Source organism: Tenebrio molitor, chromosome 3 (genome assembly GCF_963966145.1).
Source record: "Tenebrio molitor chromosome 3, icTenMoli1.1, whole genome shotgun sequence".
Classification (NCBI taxonomy): domain Eukaryota; kingdom Metazoa; phylum Arthropoda; class Insecta; order Coleoptera; family Tenebrionidae; genus Tenebrio; species Tenebrio molitor.
In genome coordinates, this window is record NC_091048.1 from 30,707,415 (window position 1) to 30,727,420 (window position 20,006).

At 34.7% G+C, this 20,006-nt stretch overlaps 2 protein-coding genes and 1 long non-coding RNA gene across 7 annotated transcripts; 2 read left to right on the forward strand and 1 right to left on the reverse strand.

The window, feature by feature from the left end:
• The first annotated feature begins 2,974 nt into the window (after positions 1 to 2,974).
• LOC138125942 (ras-related protein M-Ras-like) lies at positions 2,975 to 6,699 on the forward strand. Of its 4 annotated transcripts, none has more exons than XM_069041516.1 (4): positions 2,975 to 3,112; positions 3,206 to 3,465; positions 3,516 to 3,832; positions 3,882 to 6,699. In XM_069041516.1, the coding sequence occupies exons 2-4, from the start codon at positions 3,279 to 3,281 to the stop codon at positions 3,963 to 3,965; spliced, it is 588 nt and encodes a 195-aa protein (XP_068897617.1). In that variant the 5' UTR covers positions 2,975 to 3,112; positions 3,206 to 3,278; the 3' UTR covers positions 3,966 to 6,699. The 4 variants fall into 4 exon arrangements, with proteins under 4 accessions (XP_068897617.1, XP_068897614.1, XP_068897616.1 ...); XM_069041513.1 differs by having other exon boundaries at positions 2,988 to 3,157; XM_069041515.1 differs by having other exon boundaries at positions 2,988 to 3,152.
• Positions 6,700 to 6,843: 144 nt separating this feature from the next.
• On the forward strand, positions 6,844 to 13,372 carry LOC138125940 (uncharacterized). 2 transcript variants are annotated; one of them, XM_069041511.1, is made up of 6 exons: positions 6,844 to 7,974; positions 8,780 to 8,961; positions 9,135 to 9,326; positions 9,389 to 9,511; positions 9,577 to 9,894; positions 11,474 to 13,372. In XM_069041511.1, exons 2-6 carry the CDS (start codon positions 8,811 to 8,813, stop codon positions 12,901 to 12,903), a joined length of 2,214 nt encoding a protein of 737 aa, XP_068897612.1. In that variant the 5' UTR covers positions 6,844 to 7,974; positions 8,780 to 8,810; the 3' UTR covers positions 12,904 to 13,372. The 2 variants fall into 2 exon arrangements, with proteins under 2 accessions (XP_068897612.1, XP_068897613.1); XM_069041512.1 differs by lacking the exons at positions 6,844 to 7,974; positions 8,780 to 8,961 and having other exon boundaries at positions 8,994 to 9,326.
• Positions 13,373 to 18,426: 5,054 nt separating this feature from the next.
• On the reverse strand, positions 18,427 to 19,364 carry LOC138125957 (uncharacterized). Its single transcript, XR_011157561.1, has 2 exons — positions 18,575 to 19,364; positions 18,427 to 18,515 (listed from the first exon to the last, which is right to left on the reverse strand). It is a non-coding gene; the product is annotated as an uncharacterized lncRNA (long non-coding RNA).
• Between the last annotated feature and the right edge of the window lie 642 nt (positions 19,365 to 20,006).

The window sequence follows — 20,006 nt, forward strand, 5'->3', positions numbered from 1 at the left end:
GAATTTTATGATACGTACCGTTGCAGATGTGGCAATCACGGAGGTGACTATTTGGCAACAGTGCGTTATAACGTCCCGCGACAAGAAGGAAGAGAAAATGAAAAATACCTGATCTCTGAATATTTGTATAGGAACGGTGCATCGTTTATTATATGGATCATAAACTACTCGTATTACTCCACTCTTTCTGTTGTCTTTATTTATAATTGTTTCCGAAAATTCTCCTTATTGATATTTAAAAACTGGTTTAAATTTGTTTTCGTTGAGTAAGACATTATTTCTTCGTGGTTATATGTATGTATACAAATGGTGATTAGAAGTTAATAATAAATTATCCGGATGATTTAATGAACATAAGTCTGGTAAATTTGGTTCTAAAGACTTGGTTGAATTCGCCTTCGGCTCATGAGGATGTGCTGAATTTGGTTATTCTGTAATAACTTGTTTATTTGTCGATATTTTAACAGTTGTTGTTGGTATTAATTCATTAGGAGGTAATGCTTATATGCATTGACATGTTTTTTTTTAATTGAGCATAGGGTTAATAGTGTTGATGTTTATCGAAATAAAATCCTCACTTTACGTATTAATTACACAAAAAGGAACTGTCAGGTGATTGTCAATTGGTCGAAGAACACTATGGCTAGCATTGGTTACAGTTTACATCTTTTCGCATCAGATCCTATAGTTTATTTCCAAAATATATGCAGTGACGTCACGCCTGAATCAAGAAGACGACATGCCGTTCGTCCGTATTTGACATTTGACAGCAAAGCATAATGACTTGATTGATACCAAGGAGTGGGGATATCCCTACTCCTTGATTGATACCGTCATTGTCAAGAAATTATAGTATTTTGTAGTGTTGGGCATAATCGTAGAGGGATATGGAGGGAGCACTTTTCAAAAAAGTGGATACGACCGCGGTTTTCTGTAGACCTAATAAAAGGTCTCCAGATGAGCCGAGCGAGTGGCGTCCCTTTAACTTTTTTCTGGGGACAATTTTTATAGGAATTGTAGTAACACGACCGTAAATATTTACTTCAAAATAAAAACAGATCAGAGTTATACAACTGAAAAAATACAAAGATAATTCACCAACCGGTTCACGTGTAAAAAAGCAAATCCCAGTAAAATGACGGAACACCGACGCCTATGAAGCATCTGATGCCCAACGACCCTCGTCACAAAATTTCACGAAGTACTGGCGGTCATTTTAAAAGGCGTCATAAAAGGTCTCCGCACAGGTCTCGCGACGTGCCGCTTCCTTTACATTGCCAGCATAGGCAGTGCTCCCTCCATATCCCTCTACGGGCATAATCGATATATTTTGATAATCGAATAAATCGAAATAATCGCTTTGAATAATCTAAATATCCATTCGACAATTATGGATGATGCGCATGCGCAGTTGTGTATTTATTTCGAATTTCATTCCGATTGCAATAATAATAATAGTTTTGCTTTTGGGACACTTTTGTCATGATTTCCAAAGCTTTGGATAAATCGAATTACATTTTCGTCGTTTCTTCACATTTTGACGTTTGGTGGACATCTTACGCCGGGCCGAAGCCGACGCACGTCAATAGTTCTATGTTACTCTAATCGTACGGTTTAGAATGAGATGCTAGAGCGACAATCTTAATAGTGAACGTAACAGAAGCAACGAACTTGTTTGACATGTGTTGAAAGGAGATAGCTACATACACGTAGTTCGTATTATAAACTGATACAACTGCATATAGTTTGGAAACAAACTATACCTTCCATTCCTGTGTCTACTTTTCACTCCACGGTCCACGTCATCGTGCCGAAAATCACTTTACTGCCCTGTCGTTCTCCAGATCTACCTATCGCTGATAGAACACAGGACATGATAAGTGTTAATCTAGGCTAAGCAACTTACTTACAGCTTCCTCCCAACACTCTAGTGGAACTTAGACCACGGATACTTAGACCTTAGACCATAGACTTCTTAGACGTCGAATCCAAGAAGCCTGGGATGAAATACCCCAGGCAGGATATTGATATAGTGTGTCCAGCGAGAGATTGGTTGGCATAAACATCACTAAATTCTACGCAGAGAAAGTACTATCTAGCGTAAATGATTTATTTATTTACCTTCAAGTAGTAACATTTTTTGCCCTGAAATTATGCCCTAATTAATGTATTCTAGTGTATTTTGTAGCTTTGGATTACAACACAAGTCCACAATTTAAAATCTCCCAATATCTCGCTGGATGGAGTATAATAATCTAATTTCTAACATGTCTCGACGTGTTGCTGAGTGTATAAGAAATCCTGGTGGTCCCACGGGTCGAGTTTATTAAACTCTGTTAGAATTTCGTTAAAATCGTTCAACAATACAAGCTGATTTACGAGGAATAATGAGCCCGACGGAATAGAAAATGCAACCCGCAATTCATCAGGAGAAAAACCCGGACATTTACCGCTTCGATGTCCGGCTTTTTGTTGCAATGTATTGTGGGTTGCATTTTCTATTCCGTCGAGCTCATTATTCCTCGTAAATCACCCTGTATACGAGTTTAAGAAGACGCTTTATTATCACATGAGTGTGTTTAAAGTACGACGAGCGTAGCGAGAAGTGCTTTAATGGAACGAATGTGATTAAATGTTTATTAAAATCGGACAATAATAAATAACGGAGCTATGGCTTGCGGCGTTTTTTTAGGAAACAGCCTGTATAAATTTACATGATGCTTATACCGGGATATCATAAATTATCTTGGTCAAAGGTTGTCATAGATTTTCAAATAATTGTCGAAGCATTTGTATCAATAATTTTTTGAATGTCAATATCTGCATTTTTTTGCATGTCTTACAAATTATGTTGGTGTATTGCGCGAAACTGTCTCTGTGACTCATACAAATCTTATAATACCACAAAATTACCAGGACCGTCAAAATTTCTGTACTTCTGTACAGAAGTTTGAAATACCCGCGTACTATTGACAGATACCTGTTAAATGACAGTGACAGATGACAGATGAATGATAGAGTATCGGGTGATGTGAGGGTGGTCGTGTTCTTGCTATTTTGCTAACTTTCTAGCATTTGATTTGGATTTTCAGTTAGCAGATAATTGAATTTTGTAAATATTTTCTTAAACGGCCTTACATGGCACTATGTTTGTTTGGTGAATTTGCGATTTTCTATAGTTAAATATTTATTTATCTTTTTACAGGAAAGTTGGTTGACTGAGTTAGTCAAACTACAAGATAGGTAAACGAAAAGAAAGATTAAACACTAGAATCACAATGACACGCCCCCCAAATGAACAAACCCCGACCGTCAAACTTGTGGTCGTTGGTGATGGTGGCGTTGGCAAAAGTGCGATAACAATTCAATTTTTTCAAAGATTATTTGTCACAGACTATGACCCAACCATTGAAGATAGTTACCTACAACATGTAGAAGTTGATGGACAATGTTGTATTTTAGATGGTATTCATTGGGCTGTTTGCCATGCCATTAGAATAATTATTTTTTTTAAGTTCTCGACACAGCTGGTCAGGAGGAATTCAGTGCGATGCGGGAGCAATACATGCGTAAAGGTGATGGTTTTCTACTAGTTTATTCTGTCACTGATAAAAACAGTTATGAAAATATTATAAATTTTCACACACAAATTCTCAGAGTGAAAGATAGGGATACTTATCCTATGCTACTCGTTGCTAATAAAGTTGATCTTGTTCACCTCCGCAAAATTACTGAAGAACAAGGTCGCGAACTTGCTCATAAATTGGGAATTCCATATATTGAAACTAGTGCTAAAGATCCACCAGTTAATATTGATGCAACTTTTCATGAGGTAAAAAAAACAAGAAATATCTTATTCTTTCTAACCAATTTTTGTAAAGGTTGTACGGATTATTCGAAATCAACCTCAACCTGACAATGAAAAACAAAGAAAGAGGAAACTTGGAAAATGTGTCATTATTTAGGTTTTTGATTGTTTTTTTTCTTTGTATTTATAACTGTTCTATTACATAATAGTTTTAAATTAAGTGTTCAGTGTTTCATGTGTTTAACATAATTTTACTACTATATTTGCCTGTTAAGACAAAAAATATTTTTAGTAAAATCTATCAATTCTATAATATGAAATGGCATACAAATGTCAACTGTAGGTAGGGACCTACAGAGTTGCCACATAAATTTTCGTACATAGTTGCCATATTTATCCGCAATCATTTTAAATCACCCAATATCAACCAATAAAACAGCAACACTATGACATAAGCGAGGAGACGGTAATGGAATAACCCATTCGATCAGAGAAAAAGCTTAAATCACAACAAGAAAGTTACGCAGTATATAAAGAATTGCAAAAAATATTTTATTATTTACAGGCTCTCTTAAAAAACGGCCCATGCTATCTATAACTTTGATATTGATGACCCAAATGAAAAAAATTATGCAGGAAACGAAATGGCTCTAAAAACACTACAAACCTAAGTGAGCATATAATTTTTATACCATCTACCCATTTATGAGCAATGGGCAACTTTTATTTTTCAAGTGGTAATCTTTTTTTTTTTTAATTGATTCTGTTAGAGTTTTTTTTCTGATTGTAATGACACAAAAAACTATACCCTTTGATAACAAAATTTTCGAGAAAAAAAGGGAAATACAGCGTGATCAACAATGACTGTGTCTGTTGGTAATGAAACAATTGATGCAACAAAAAATAGTATATGATGCAACAAGTTTTATAAACGACATTTTAGACACGAGTTTTATGTTAGGCACGAGCGAAGCGTTGCGGAGCGAGTGTTTTTAATAAACCAGTGTCTAGAGAAGTTTATAAAATGTATTGCATACTACAGCGTGATCAACAAAGACTGAGTTTGTTGGCAATGAAACAATTGGAAAGTACTGGTGTTTTTTGTCTGGAAAGTGGCACTGACCGGATTTTTTAACTTGAGACGACATTAAAAACATTTTTGGTTATGCCGGTTATGTTTATGCTATTACAAAAACGAACCTTTGATGGTAAATTTGTCAAATTTCTCATTCTTGTATGTTGCACCAAAATTAGATTTATCCTTATTTCATTAATGAAAATTTGTTGGTTGTGTGCTGGACTTCACTTAAATGTAATTTTGCAATTTTATGCACATTTCACGTTGCAAATTTTATTTATTTAATTAAAATTCATTGAAAAATGGAGGTCGGTTAACTCGATTTTTTCATTAATATGACAATAAATCTAATTGCAACATATTTTCCTTTTTTTCTCGGAAATTTCGTTATCAAAGGGTATATTTTTTTAATGCCATTACAATCAGAAAAAAAAGTCTATGCCCATAAACGGGTAGATGGTATAAAAATGATATGCTCACTCGAGTTTGTAGTGTAGTCATTTCGTTTCCTGTATAATTTTTTTCATTTTGGTCATCAATAGCAAAGTTATAGCGTGATCCGTTTTTTAAAGACAGCCTGTTTAACAATTGTAACTATAAGTATTATACTTATATTAATTATTTTCTGAACGTTCTTTTCGCTTGAACCCTCGGAATCGGTGGATTCTGCACTGCAAAAAAATATACCTAATTATTAATTACACAATAAAACAAACTTAAAAAACAGGTTGACATGCCTTGAGATTTTAATTTTTTTAATAAACCTTAAAAACAAGGCAGTCTTTAAGGTTTTAATTTTTTTAATATACCTACCTATCTTAAAATGGCAAAATCCATGAAATTTGAATTCTTAAAATATGTAATAATATTGTACAATGGCCGGCAAAAAAAACTAGCCATCATTTAAATGTCAGTGTCAAAAATGCATTAATTACACATTTGGATTTTGACGTACGTAACACAAAAGTGATGGCTAGTTTTTATTGCCGGCCATTGTAATAGGTAATTATACAGGATCATTATAAATGATTATCCCAGCGCAGTAGGTGTTGGTGACGTAGTTGAATGTGCCGTAAGCCTCATAACATGAGTGACACTAGTATCGCCGATAGGTGGCGCTACCGGCGGTGGGACAATCATTCATAATAACCTGTAAAATGAACAGCTTTTATACCTAAAAATCATCTTTGTAATGAACAGGCAGATATAGTACATATTATGTGGGAGAATGACAAATTTAAAGCATTGCTCCATATTATTTAAGTATGGCCTACTGAGGAGTGTCTTTTTATTTGGAAAAATGTTACAATGTTATTATGAGAAGTTTTCTTCATTACTGTAAGAGGACCAACACTGCTCATTTTTTCCATTGGCTCCTAAACAACTGACTTTAAAAGGTACTAATTTTTACCTTGCTTTTGTCATCTTGAAATTCAATGATTGAAGACAGTATTGTGATACTTTCATTTTTATATACAACTTAGGGGAAAAAATGTAAACTGTAAATTAGTTACCTACGTATTTATTGTTCGTGTTATATTTTTCTTTTTCTTATGATATAATTAATATGCAACGATTACCAGAAATATGATCTGTGATTGTAAAACTGAATTTAAGTAAGTATATTGAATTGTACGCAATCATCTAAACCCAATTTTGTAAGTCCTTGTCAAGTAACGAACGTATTACTAGATTATTAACATTGCACTGTATATTGTATTTTTTGTAATGTATTTTTTTTTGTTAACTTTTACTTTTATAAAAAAAACTTGTGTTATGTTTTAGATTAACACTAATAATTAAATGCTCCTGACTAATGTTTTTTTCTGTAACTCTGATTCGAGTTAGGTGCACAAAGGGAGGCAAGGTGCAGAAAACTACTTTCATCCGCATGCTCCATAACCTGTTGTTAAACAAGAAAGAAGGACCGTGTGACATGTTTTGGCAGTCATGTTGTTAAATGTCATTTTTTGTTCGACACTGTCAGAATTTGAGAATTTTCTCCTGTGTGAACGGATTTTGATAAATGTCACAACTTGTCAAAGCGAAATGAGCGAAATGTCAAGCTAATTTTAAAGATTTTAAACGATTTGGGGCTCGTCGAACAAAAAAACGTTGCATTCAACTCGTTCGTGTGTAAATTGGGCTCGTGGGCCTTTAAAACGCTCGTTTCACTCACGTGTTAAACTGGCCCACTCATGCCAAAAAAGGCCCAATTTACACATGTACTTGTTAAATAAACTACTATAATAAATTTATTTGTTGATTACGTGAACGTTTTTAAGTTATCGAAATTAATATTGTCGAGAAGGTGTTTAAAAAATGTGTGCATTTTCATAATTAAAAAAAAATGGCGGACAAATAAAATATTCATTAAAAGAGCTGTACAGTTTAGATTATCGAATTTCTTTTGTTTGCAGCAGAATAGAAGCTAGATATTAAATGCGCTGATGTTCACACTTCCCCTACACTTGCGGGAATAGTTCATTAATTAAAAACTATTATCATTACAGCTATTGAATCCAACTTTTTAAAGGAGCAAAGAACTAAGAAGTGAACGTTGGATGCTGTACGAATACACTTGGCTGACAACGAAAAATTAAGCTTGAGAAAGAATCTAAAAAAAAAGAACGGTGCCAATTAATAAACAAGTCTGATTTCAAAGAGACAGAAAATGGAAAATCCATCACAAACATTTTTAAAATTTTTCCATAAAACTAATTTGACATCGTACCATTATATTTAGTCCTGCGCATCGAAGTTCCTGTTGCAACCAGCAACTTCAGAGTCGCATTGAGGGGGTGAACAAAACGAATCAATATCATAAAATCCTGCTCCAGTCAGAATAGTATAGCGTTGTTAAGGGGCTGCATTATACATTCTAACGCATGCGTGTATATTTTTCTCGATTGTGATAACAACGGTGTAAATTAACAAACCATGTGTCTAGTGCAATTTTGAAACAACGGTACATCAGAGTCCAAAAAACTGTGGCTAACACATTTACAAAATAAAAATAATGTTTTTGCTCTCATCTGACACACCACAAACATTTTAAAAGACAAGAGTGCAAGATTTTTAAAACCAGGTGCATTTTTGGTATTGTAAAATGATGTAATATAGAGAAAAGATGAAATAACTTTTGTGTGGATACATTTTTGCTTAAACCTAAACCAATGACATGCCTAAGTGACTAAAAATGGAGAGATGAAAAACACTTTCGAATGAAAGTAAAAAAATATACATAATATGCATATTTTATGTATATCGGAAAAATTTTAATTCTAGAATAACATTGTTTATCCAACATTCAATAGTAATATCGTGTTTTACTAGTTAGTTTTAATTGAGTAAACTGGGCTATAACTAGTCTGTTGTTTTAACCCACGTTGCCATTTGCACCGTGGGTTATAACATACATAACCCACGTTGCCATTAGCACCGTGGGTTATTAACGTTCATAACCCATCGGGAGCAGAATTTCATCAATAATGTCATTATCTAAAAATTGTGGAATATTGGATAAAACGTTGTATGGCATACGTGGGTTATTAAGTACTACCCACTCGAGGTAATAACCTACTCGGGCAAGCCCTCGTAGGTTACAAATACCTCTCGTGGGTAATATCTTAAATAACCCACTTATACCATAAATAACTATTTTCGTTCGACACTGTCAGAATTTGAGAATTTTTGATAAATGTCACAACTTGTCAAAACGAAACGTTAAGCAAATTTTAAGCGATTTGGAGCCTTTAAGGGGCTCGTCGAACAAAAAAACCTTGTATTCAACTCGTTCGTGTGTAAACTGGCCCACTCATGCCAAAAAAAGCCCAAGTTACACAAGGACTCGTTATATAAAGTACTATTTAAAAATGTTGTTTCTTGTGTAGATAAATCTGCGGCAGCTTTGAGCGGAAGAACATGTGGAGTGCAGTAGCACCAATTGATATTGAAAGTCCCGCACCATCAGCTCGATCAAAGCATAGCGCCACCGTTGTAGGGGAGAACGTTTATTTGCTAGGAGGTCGCAATGGAAATTTACCAACGAGGGATTTTTGGAAATACAATCTAAGTTAATATTTGCATTTTATTATCAATCGTAATCACGTAAAAAACGATGGCACTTTACGACAAATAAGTAAAAAATGAAAAACTTGAAATTAAACTAATTTAATGGGTAGTAATTAGATGGATTTTGTAACGAGAAAAATACAATAAAAAAAATTAAATGTGCGTATGTTGCAGCAACAGGAAAATGGCAGTTGTTAAAACCTAGCGGCGAAAAACTTCCATCATTACAAGAACATTCAGCAGTTGCGTATAAAGATCACATATATGTTTTCGGCGGAGAAGTAGGCTTCTCTGCTGGCACAGAAACACCTCTATGGTGTTATAACATAAAAAATAATAACTGGAGGAAAATACGTACAAAGAAAGGTGCCAATTCGCTTGTGCTGAATATAATAATACCTACTTTATGATTTTATAAATTTCTTCAGGTGTTGCGACTCCTCGAGGCCGCAGAGGACACACAGCGTTGATCTATCGGGGAACCATGATGATGTACGGTGGTTATCAGGATCTACGTGGTTCCTGCAGCGAATTGTGGGCTTTTCATTTCGGTTAGTAAAAAAATCGAGAATGTTAGAAATGTGTAATTAGTACAATCAATCAAAAACTTTTGCAGAAACCGAGTCTTGGCACTTGCTTTCAACTTCCTCTGCAAAAACAAACAACTTTGATTTTTTTCCTCCACCGCGTCATAAACATTCGGCAGTTATTCATGACGATGCAATGTGGATATACGGTGGCATGACTGATTTGCAAGAACGAAGCGATTTGTGGAAGTGGGATACGGTGTCTAAAACATGGAACATAATAAAAACAAAGATCGGTCCGGGTCCTTTGCACAGCCACGCAATTTGCAAACTTCCGTCGTCGATGCTTATTTTCGGTGGTGAAAGGAATGGACATCCGACAAATGAATTATGGAAATTCAATTTCAGTAAGTCGAAAGATCGAATTAAAAAAAAGAGTGTGTGCTTAAGACCGCACGACAGAAGTGAAAACTTCTATGATACTCGTTACTGATTTTAAGTAATATGTACCTATTCTATAAAAAATATATCATTATGGATGATAGTACCTACTTGGAGGAATAAGGAGCAAGAAATACCATCGACAATAAAACTATAAAAACGAATTTAAAATTGCAGCAAACATTTTTTTAGACAAAAAAACTTAAGTAGTGAGGATAGATGCAAAATTTTTGTTCTAGCTCAGTTTTAACGTCCAAAAAGTCTACTCTCTCCTTGTACCAGATTCAAATAAACGACAAACAAACAAAATTTTTTCTTTGAAAACTGGACGTGCTGGAATTTTTTAAATATTTTTGCAGCATCAGCATCCAAAAGTCCATCATATTTACTTTTTAATTTTGAGACAGGTTTTTCATTGTTGACCTGCGTAATTAATATTATTTAAATCCAATGCTGTTTTCAAATAAACATAAAAAATCTGTATTTTTCAATAGAAAATGCAAATACGTCCGCTTTTAGAGGTACACTCTGGCGAAATTTGTGAGGTTAGGTTTGGTTTGGATGTTTTTATTTATTTTCTTGACGATGATATTGAACACAATACAAGTTTTCATAGCAATACCTGTAGGTATTATGATAATTTTTCCATTTTCCTCTTCACATTTTGCTACACAAATTTTTCCAATAGATAAATTGTTAAAGCCATATAATTGAGAATTACGTATTAAATCCTACATTCATCTGTAAACTTACAATATTTGTCGTGTCTTTATCGTTTATATTGTATAAAACTATACAGAGTATTTCACGAGTGATTATGCGCCTGACGGAATAATAAATTCAACCCACAACACATTTTCAAAAAAAGCCGGACATTTTAATGACAGTAGCCAGCTTTTTTCGGAAATAGTGTGGGTTGCATTTTAAATTACGTCAGGCTTATTATCACTCCTGAAATATCCTGTATATATATACAGTTACTCCTGCAGCCCTGCACTGAGGTCAGTCAGACCACAACACAACGTACAGTCGCGAGCAATAAATTTTGGTCGTCAAAGTCAATCTTTGTCGTAATCGAAAATGCTCCATTGTAAAATAGTCGTAAATATCATAACCATGGCCAGCTCCATTAAACCTAATAATCATAGGGTTAATGGAGCTGGCCATGATCATAACCTATCATCATGTTGTATGACATTAATTGTCATTTTTTTTGACACTTTGTTGACATGGGCATAATCAGGCAGGGATTTTTTTTTAATTTGTGACAATGTAACCAAATTTTGAAATGACATTGACGACCAAAATTTATTGCTCTGCTAAAAAACTCGACTCCCTGATTTTAGCTTACCGTGTCGTGCTGCGAACGATTTTCGCTGAACTGCGAACGATTTTCCGATTTTAGCTTGTGCTGCGAACGATTTTACCGTGTTGCATGAAACTAATTCACTGCCCGGGAATAAAATGTATGTGGCGCGCCTAAAAAAGTTTTCACTTCAAAAATAAAATAGATGCACAATTTATTACTCGCTTGTTTTATTGCAGACGGAGAGTCTTGGGAAAGAATCACTATATCGGGCACGAAACCACAACCACGTTCAGAAAGCGTTGCATTTTCCATATCCGAACTTTCGCTTAACGAGTCTTCGAATTCTCCCGAGAGTAAAGCGATCAGATTGCGTTCTAGGACATGTATCTCAGCCGATCGTAACAGCCGCCATTCCTCTTATCTTCCAAACAATCGAGTCGCTCCATGTGAAAAAACGTACATATTCCAACCTTCCCAAAGCAATTACACAGACGGCAGTGATTTAACACAACAACATTTCGAAGAGAAAACAACCAAAGGCTTTCTCCAAGAAATTTCAAAAATCTCTCAGTTATCCAGGTTGAACAGCAAATGTAGTTATACTGTCCTAACTGGTTGCACAACTGACAGTACAGAAAGTTTGTTGAAGCAACACGCCAATCCACAACATCCCGACGAAATTGCCACTCCGTCGAGAGGCACCATGGTTAAATCAAAGTCGGCGTACGTAATTAAGAAAAAATGTCAAACCGAAACAGATGACTATACGAAAAAACGCATCGAAACGAATAACAAAATAACTCGTGAACCGATTTCGGTGCCAAATTTTTCCATTTTAACGTTGCCAACTCCGTTGCTAACACCTGTAGAAGCAACTAAATTGGTTTATTTAGATACAGACGACGAAAGCGATATACTAAGCGGTGGCCATTCAGGTGACAACTTTCAAGTTACGAAAACCACCAACTTAAGTGTTTGCGAAAATTTTAAGCCACCAAAACGAGGTGAGAGTTACAGTTCACATCTAGGTTACGCCGATAATCCTCTCTATCAACATATGATGAAGCTAAACAGCAGTTCCGAACAGGAAAACGTGTCGTCGACATCGGACTATGCCAGTATCGAAACAATGAATCGGTTATCGTCGGCAAGCAATTATAGCGTAAAAACTAATACACCGCAAGAAGAAAACCAAAAGAACAAAGAAAAAGATGGTCCGTTTGGTTTTTGTAATCCGAACTATATGGGTCCAGATATTAAGTCGTTACTCAATAACGGCGAGAAAAAGCATATTGCAAAATTGTTAACACACGAAGACTCAGGAGGGATTCATTGCTCCGAAGAGGATATATTAGAACTTCAAGATTACAACGGAGTTATCGACAAGAATACCAAAGTTTTTTACAAAAACCGGTCACATAATCATCCATCAAATATTTTATCTTTAGAAGATTATGTACAGCGTCCGAAAGAATCCAAGAGAAGAGCTCACAGTGCTGGAAGAGCAGAACGTAACAGAAAAGAAAAAACTCCAGTTGAACGGGATTTCGACCGGCTCGCAGAGCATTATGTTCCTTTGCACGTGTACGTCATTGGTGGAAAAGAACACGGTCAAGTTACAGTCTTTCAAAGACCCATTTCTATATGGAAATTAAAACTTTTCTAATCAGAACACTGGAAATTATATCGTGCCAAGATTTATAGAGCAGTCTTAGTTTGCCATTTTTGGAAAATTCGAAACAGATTGTAGGTTAACTGTTTATATTATTTTCATTGCGGCCAACGTAATTAGAAGAGTTAGATTTTCTACCTTTTCTAATAGTTTCAGTTAGAAAAAAAATAGTATAATAAGCAATTCGTCCAAGTAATCTGTTGTGATCAATTTTTGTAACAATAACTAAATATTTTCAGACGACAGTCTTGTAGATTTAGAAAAAGTGCAATATACATATTTTGACCATAGTTTAGAAACACTACGACAGTAAAATTCTGTCCGGTTGATCAAACGAGTGGAAAACGTCCCAATTTATGTTTTACTATAATATTGTGTTTTTATTTTGAAATGTTATTGTTGAAGTTGTTCTTGTATAGTCCAAAATTAATTAAAATTTGTAGTGAATGTTCATTGAATGAAATTGTGTTTGTTACCTGAAAAACACCCTGCCACCTGATCTTTCTTCCACGAGTTCATTCCCGCATAAAGTACAACCAGAAATACAGGTGTCTCAAAATTCGCGAATTCCGAATTCAGAGCGTTGTAGGGGATCACTTCGGTAGTCCAAATATGAAAATAAAAAAAAAATCGGGACTCCCCTCACAAAGATACATTGGTCTGAAAGTGCACTCTTTGAAATGCGTTTTCTTCAGATACAGGCTAAAAAGTTCAGTGTTTTATTATTATTTATGGTGTAGATGATTGTGGAAAATAATAACGTAAAACAATTTTTTGAAGAATAACTTTACTTTGGAGTAAAAAAATCTTAAATTTTTGTAATTTTTCTTAAAAATGGAACGGCAACGTAGCTAGAATTGTATTTTGTCATTGTGGATATGAAGGCTGCTATGTATTGAACAAAATTAAAATGCTTATATCTTTTTCAGGAAGGGCGATTTTTTTTCGAGCTCCACTGAGCCCTCTAGAGCTCGTGCCAACTCTCATGATCGATGACGCAGAAACCAAAATGCGTACCGAAGCGTCTGTACTATTTGAACTAAAAACGTCGATACCATTTTGTCACGCTTTACAGATTTGTGAGCTAATTTATGTTGATATTTATTTGGCGAGAAGCCGACAAGTCCTTAGATCATGTCGGACATTCTAATCCAAATCCTTGAACAGGGTAAAATGCAAATTTGCCGCCACCCTGAAAATTTGAACTAAACGACCGACGTTTTTACGTTTCACTTATCAAAATTGGGCTCCGCCTTCGCGCAACTTTTGCCAAGTTCATCAATCATGACAGTTGGCACAAGCTCTACCACGCTCTGAATTCGGAATTCGCGAATTTTGAGACAGCCTGTATAGTGCGAATATGGCTTTGACTCGTCTCAGTTTCTAGTCAATAGAGCAACTGATTTCTAAATTCGTACAATCAAAATTTTTCTACAATGATACAATTAAAATTTTATGATAAATTATTTCCGATTTATTTGTATCGATTTATAAAGAAATAATCATTAAATATATAAGTTGACATTTTTAATCGGATCTTGTTTTGACTCAAGAGTTGGTCACGTTGCGTTTGCATTGGTGGTGAGTCACGTGGTCGTCTGAACAATGGCTGCATTAATAGCTGTTTATTCTTAGTTTTCGCAATTTTTCTCTTTGGAATGCCCGGTAAGGATGGTACTTAAGGGCACCAGCGAATTGCTTAAGTCATTTTCTATCTTTACAGCAGTTTTTTGTTATAAAATCAATGCTTTTTAACTGCACAATTTCAATTTTTATGTGACCGCGAAACACCTGTCCATAAGATGCCATGTTATTCAGTCCATTTTCGAAAGCCTTTTATTCAAAATTTAACTCGGTAAGGCCCTTAAAAAACTTCGGATTTATATTCCAAAAGTGTTCAACTTTTGATTTGTACACTTTTTGTTACAAATTCAATGGTATCGATGTGACGACCGGACTACTTTATAACAGTCCTACCGCAAACCCTAATAAAAGTAATCCCGATCAGATGTTGAGAGTTGAGAATGGTTACTGGAGATGAACTAGGAATAGTTAATCGGGCAATTAAGCCATATTCTCACTATATTTCTGGTCGTACTTACCCATGAGAAATCAATTAATATCGGTTAGTTCAGTTACTGCAAATTAATTAGGGTTCAAAGTTATCCTTTGCCCAAGTACCCATTATGTGACCACCAAACAGTCATTGTTCGGACTAATTAATTACTTTAATCAAATTTAAATAGAGACGCTCATTATGTTTTATTAATTTTATCTGATGGTCCGGAATTATAATCAACTATGATTAATGAGAACCAGCCATAATAAATATCAACTGCTTACACAGTGTGAAAAAAAATAATTCACTAAAACATTGTATCTTTGTGTCATAGTTACCTAGCGAAAATGTACAAGATTTTAATGGTTTTGTTTGGTTTTTATTTTACCATATCGCATGTAACGTACCTATTCTCAATTTGGTTGTAGGTCGTAACATTTTATGGTACTTTTAGTTAAAGATCTTGCGGGGCTTATAAATCCTAGTTTACCACTAGCAGGTAATATTTTAAGCAAGGTTGTATTGTACATTTTATATATTTGCATTGTACCCAACCATTGTGCTCGTTAATCGCTCATAATATGCGATAATTTTACGACCTACAACCAAATTGAGAATACCATACATGCATACCTAATTATTTTTTAAGCAATTCTGAATACCTACTCTAACCAGAAATTATTTCAGGCCGATTATGTAATAAATTCCGAACGTGCAGAAATACCTTTTATTAATAAATCCATCGTGAAGGATTTCATTTTTAAGTTTGGCAAATACAATCGAACAATTTTCACTCTCAACGTATCGTACGTGTTACTTCGAGATTTCCCAGATGGAAAGCTTATGGTAAAATAGTTAAACATATTTTTTTTAATTCTGGACTCCGATTTCAGGCCACCGTTTCCGGTGACCAGTTTTACCATAACGAATACCGATTTTCCGGTCAAAAATTCACTGTAAACGCCTGCCAAGTTTGGAAATTGAATATGTTTCACATAAAAGAGCAATTGCAGAGGGCCGGTTTTATGATCGATGCCTGCGATGTTAAGAAGGTAACAACTCCGTTACATTTTGGACGCTACACAAAAACGTTTTTTTAGGGGCCTTACAAAATCAATAATTTTCTATTAGATTCTCAATACTATCCAAAATATGCACCAATGGGGCGATGGAGAATCAACATTAAATGTCATCATGAACACATTGGGGATATATTTTTTTTACAATGGTATCTAGAACTGAAACCGGCCAAAATGTAAATCAGGACGGCTTGAACTATATTAACGTATAATACATAAAATATTGTATCGGTGTTCATTTAAATTTCCCGTCAAAGTTGGCGTTGAAAAGTCGATTGTGAACGCACCACTCGTCAGTCTGCCGAGTAAAAACACAAACAATGCAAAAAATGATGTTAGATTTAAACAGCTAATTCGTGATCCGTAATCCATGGTGCGTTCACAATCGACTCTTCAACGCCAACTTTCACGGAAAATTTAAATGAAGACCTGATATATCGCAAACAATATTAAAATAATCATGCAAATAAAAGAAAATAAAAATGGTTGTTTTATATTCTATAGTATAGTACCTATGTATAGTCAAATTCATTACTACCCAGTAAACAAAATGCATCAAGATTGACAAAGTTAACTTCTAATACTTTCTCTTTTATATGGTCGGCAGCTTTGATCTTTTATTGCAGATATTGATTTTATACGCCATTAGTCATATTCTGATGCAAAAATTTAAACATGAAATTTTTTTAAAAACCAGTTTTTTATAAATATCTGCCCTTAAAAAAAGTTTTTTTTTAAATAAATTATACCGGCGAAAGTAAATTTTTCGACAAATCAGATCTGTAAATTTCATAATTTTTTCTCAATTTTTAAAGGTCATTTTGCCACCGGCGGTAAAAGATGAATCACCCTGTATGTTTGAAATGTCTGCAACTGCTTGCCGACGCCAAACGTGATAGCGTGGCGAGAGAACAGTCTGCGCACAAACCCATTTTTACTTTTAGTATTATGTACTTTACTTTTACTTTACTCACATTTCAACCTTTATCCTCAGAGATGCACAGACATCTCATTAGTGCTCCTCCTATTCTCTCAAAGATTTAGGTTCTGTGTTAGATTGATTTCTTTACGACGTTTTCTTGAAAAATGTCATTGCTTGAGCGGGGTGCGGGGAGTGTTCTACCTGCACGTCCGCTTGCCATCACGTTTGGCGTTAGCTTCTGGGTATCGTTCCAATAAAAAATACTTCGGATTTCATTTTACGTTTTTGATATTTGATAGACAGCAATAAAAAAAGAATTGGGTACAATCAGGATTGATCCATATGTGCCCTCCCTTCCAATTTGGTCACGAGCCGCCACTGCGATCAACAATTATTTAGATTAGATAGATCAAAGAAGCCTTTAGAATTGTAAACGTAGGCATTCAGATGCTCTGGATGCATGAAAGTATTTTTGGTTGCATATACCTATTACACCATTACGAAAGTAAGATGAATCTTTCAGGTTCTGAAATAAAAAAAAAGTTTTTGTGTAAAAATGTTATTAATAGTGATAGTTGTTTGACGTTTATTAGCTGAGTTAGCAAAAGAACGAAAAATCTGACACTGTCAAAGTGATAGCCGCCTCTTATCTAAGTAATGTGATGTTTTTAAGAAAAGCACTCGGACAATCCCCACTTTTTTCTTCTCTTTTTGATAGACTCTTCTACTACCTAAACGACGAATGAAAACAATTTTTTGAGAAAATGGCAATTTTTATTTCAAAAATTTAATTTAATTTTTAATGTAAATTCTTTTTTTATGGGTTTATTTAAAACAGAAGGTTTATTTTAATCGACCAAACCATTTAGAAGATTTACTGCAGCGAATTCGCTCTAAAATGCAACGAAAAGCCCTGACATTATTGAGCGCAGTGTACAAAGTGTCGGTAAGTGCTAAATGGTTGGCAGGGAATAATTTCAACATTTGCGTTAAACTTTATTGTTAACCTTAGATGGTTGTTTGTATTTGTTTGAGGTGAATTAAAATTTTTACAAAAATAAAATTTGCCATTTTCTCAAAAAAAAATGAATAATACCCCCATTATTACAACTAAAATTGTTGTAAAATTGGAAAGATTATTTCACTACATACTCATTATAGTTTATTTTCAAAATGAGAATGTTCACTTAATTAAATCAAATTATTTTTGTTCAATAAATGATTGATGGGTATAATTTAAAAGAAAAAGAGTATTATTAACTCGTAAAGTTACACAGTCACTGAATTTTCCGCGTTCTTTCAATTGAATCATAACGATCAAAAAACCAAAAATGACACTCAAAATTTTAAGAATCAATGATCTGTCAATAAAAAAAAATCCCGCAGCTGAAAATCTTGGGCAATTATTGGTGACAGCCCAGAGAAATTTTTCCATTTTTTGCATTTTAATGTCAGCGCTGTAACGAAATCTACGTGTCAGCACAAACACAACCTTCGCTTCCTGTAAAACGGCATCACATAGCCAAATCAACACTGTAGTCGCACCCTGCAATAAGACATACGCTCCTAATTTATTGTGTAACAATTATGTAAACAGAAAATTACCGCTGTTATTATCAAGAAACACACATTCGAAATAATCACTTCGTCGTATTCGTTCTCGTCATATAATGATCCGCTCTTGAAGCTGTCATCAAAATAGTTAAGAACCTGAAGACTGGTGTATAAAATAATCAATAAAAAGGACCACCCGAAAACGTCGTTGAAATATCGAACGGTTGCTTGCAACAGAGACAAATGATGTTTGATTTTAATCACATCTGAATAATTTATTTGCGCACATGAGGACAAACGTGAAATTAGGTTTCGGTAGCTCGACAATAGCGTCAATAAAATCACGTAGATTAGGTATTGGTAGTGAAACAGCAAGTAGGACTGGAGTATTTCAACGCCATACTGTTTAAAGAATTCAATACCCATAATATCGGTCCAGGCATAGGTATCGTAAACAGTAACAGCCCAAAATATTAAATGAATTAATAGACAATTAACGTACGATGCGAGATTATTAAATTGTAAAGACATCATCTTCAAATTCCTCATCAATTTGTTCCACTGTTTTCTTTTCCAAGACGTGGCTGCCACTATGATTACACAATTAAAGATAAAAAGGGTCGCATCCATAAAAATTGCAACCACTAATTTCACGGAAATTAAACTCATGTAGTCAGATTTTTTGAAAAAAGTGGATACAACCACACCTATGGTTAATAGCAATAGCACACTCCACCCATACAGTCTACGCGAAGGTGTGACAGCGAGCAAAATGCCAACAAACAAAATTAACTTCAAAATATTCAACATTTTTCTGAAAGGCACAGATATTATTTCCCAAAAATTCTACGTGGTCTTCGATTTTCACCAAAAATGTAGAAACAAACGCGTCGAATGAGTTTAATCAACAGGAATCAATTAAACTCGCTATTATGGGTAACAATTGTTTTAACGATTCAGTAATTATCATTAGTGGGTTATCATTTTTCGAGCGGAAATTACAAGTCTTCATTATAAATACTTTGAAAATTTTGATATTACTTCCATTTATTGCACGATCACGATGAATTTTTTCATTGTAATTTGTGGTCTTTCCATCATTGCTACAAATGTAATTGATTTCGCCGAGTGCAAAGTGAGTACCTATAGTTATTAAGGTATCAAGGGTGTTATAAGGTTGATAACGCGCGAGGTCGGCAGAGTGAAACCCGAGGGCCTCCGGCCCGAGGGGAGTACGCCGACCGAGGGCGTATCATTATAACACCCGTGGTGCCTTCAAAACTTAATGTCCGACTGATTTCGTGTGTTTTTGGATTGACAATGATTTGATTAATTTATACCTATCAGTCAAAATTTGGTCGTAACTAAGCAACGAAGTCATTATAACGCTATAGAGACTGTTATTTGAAGATAATTCCCTAGGAGATTATTAACGTATCAGAAAACTGTGTTATTATCATTCAATAACAACACAGTAGGACAT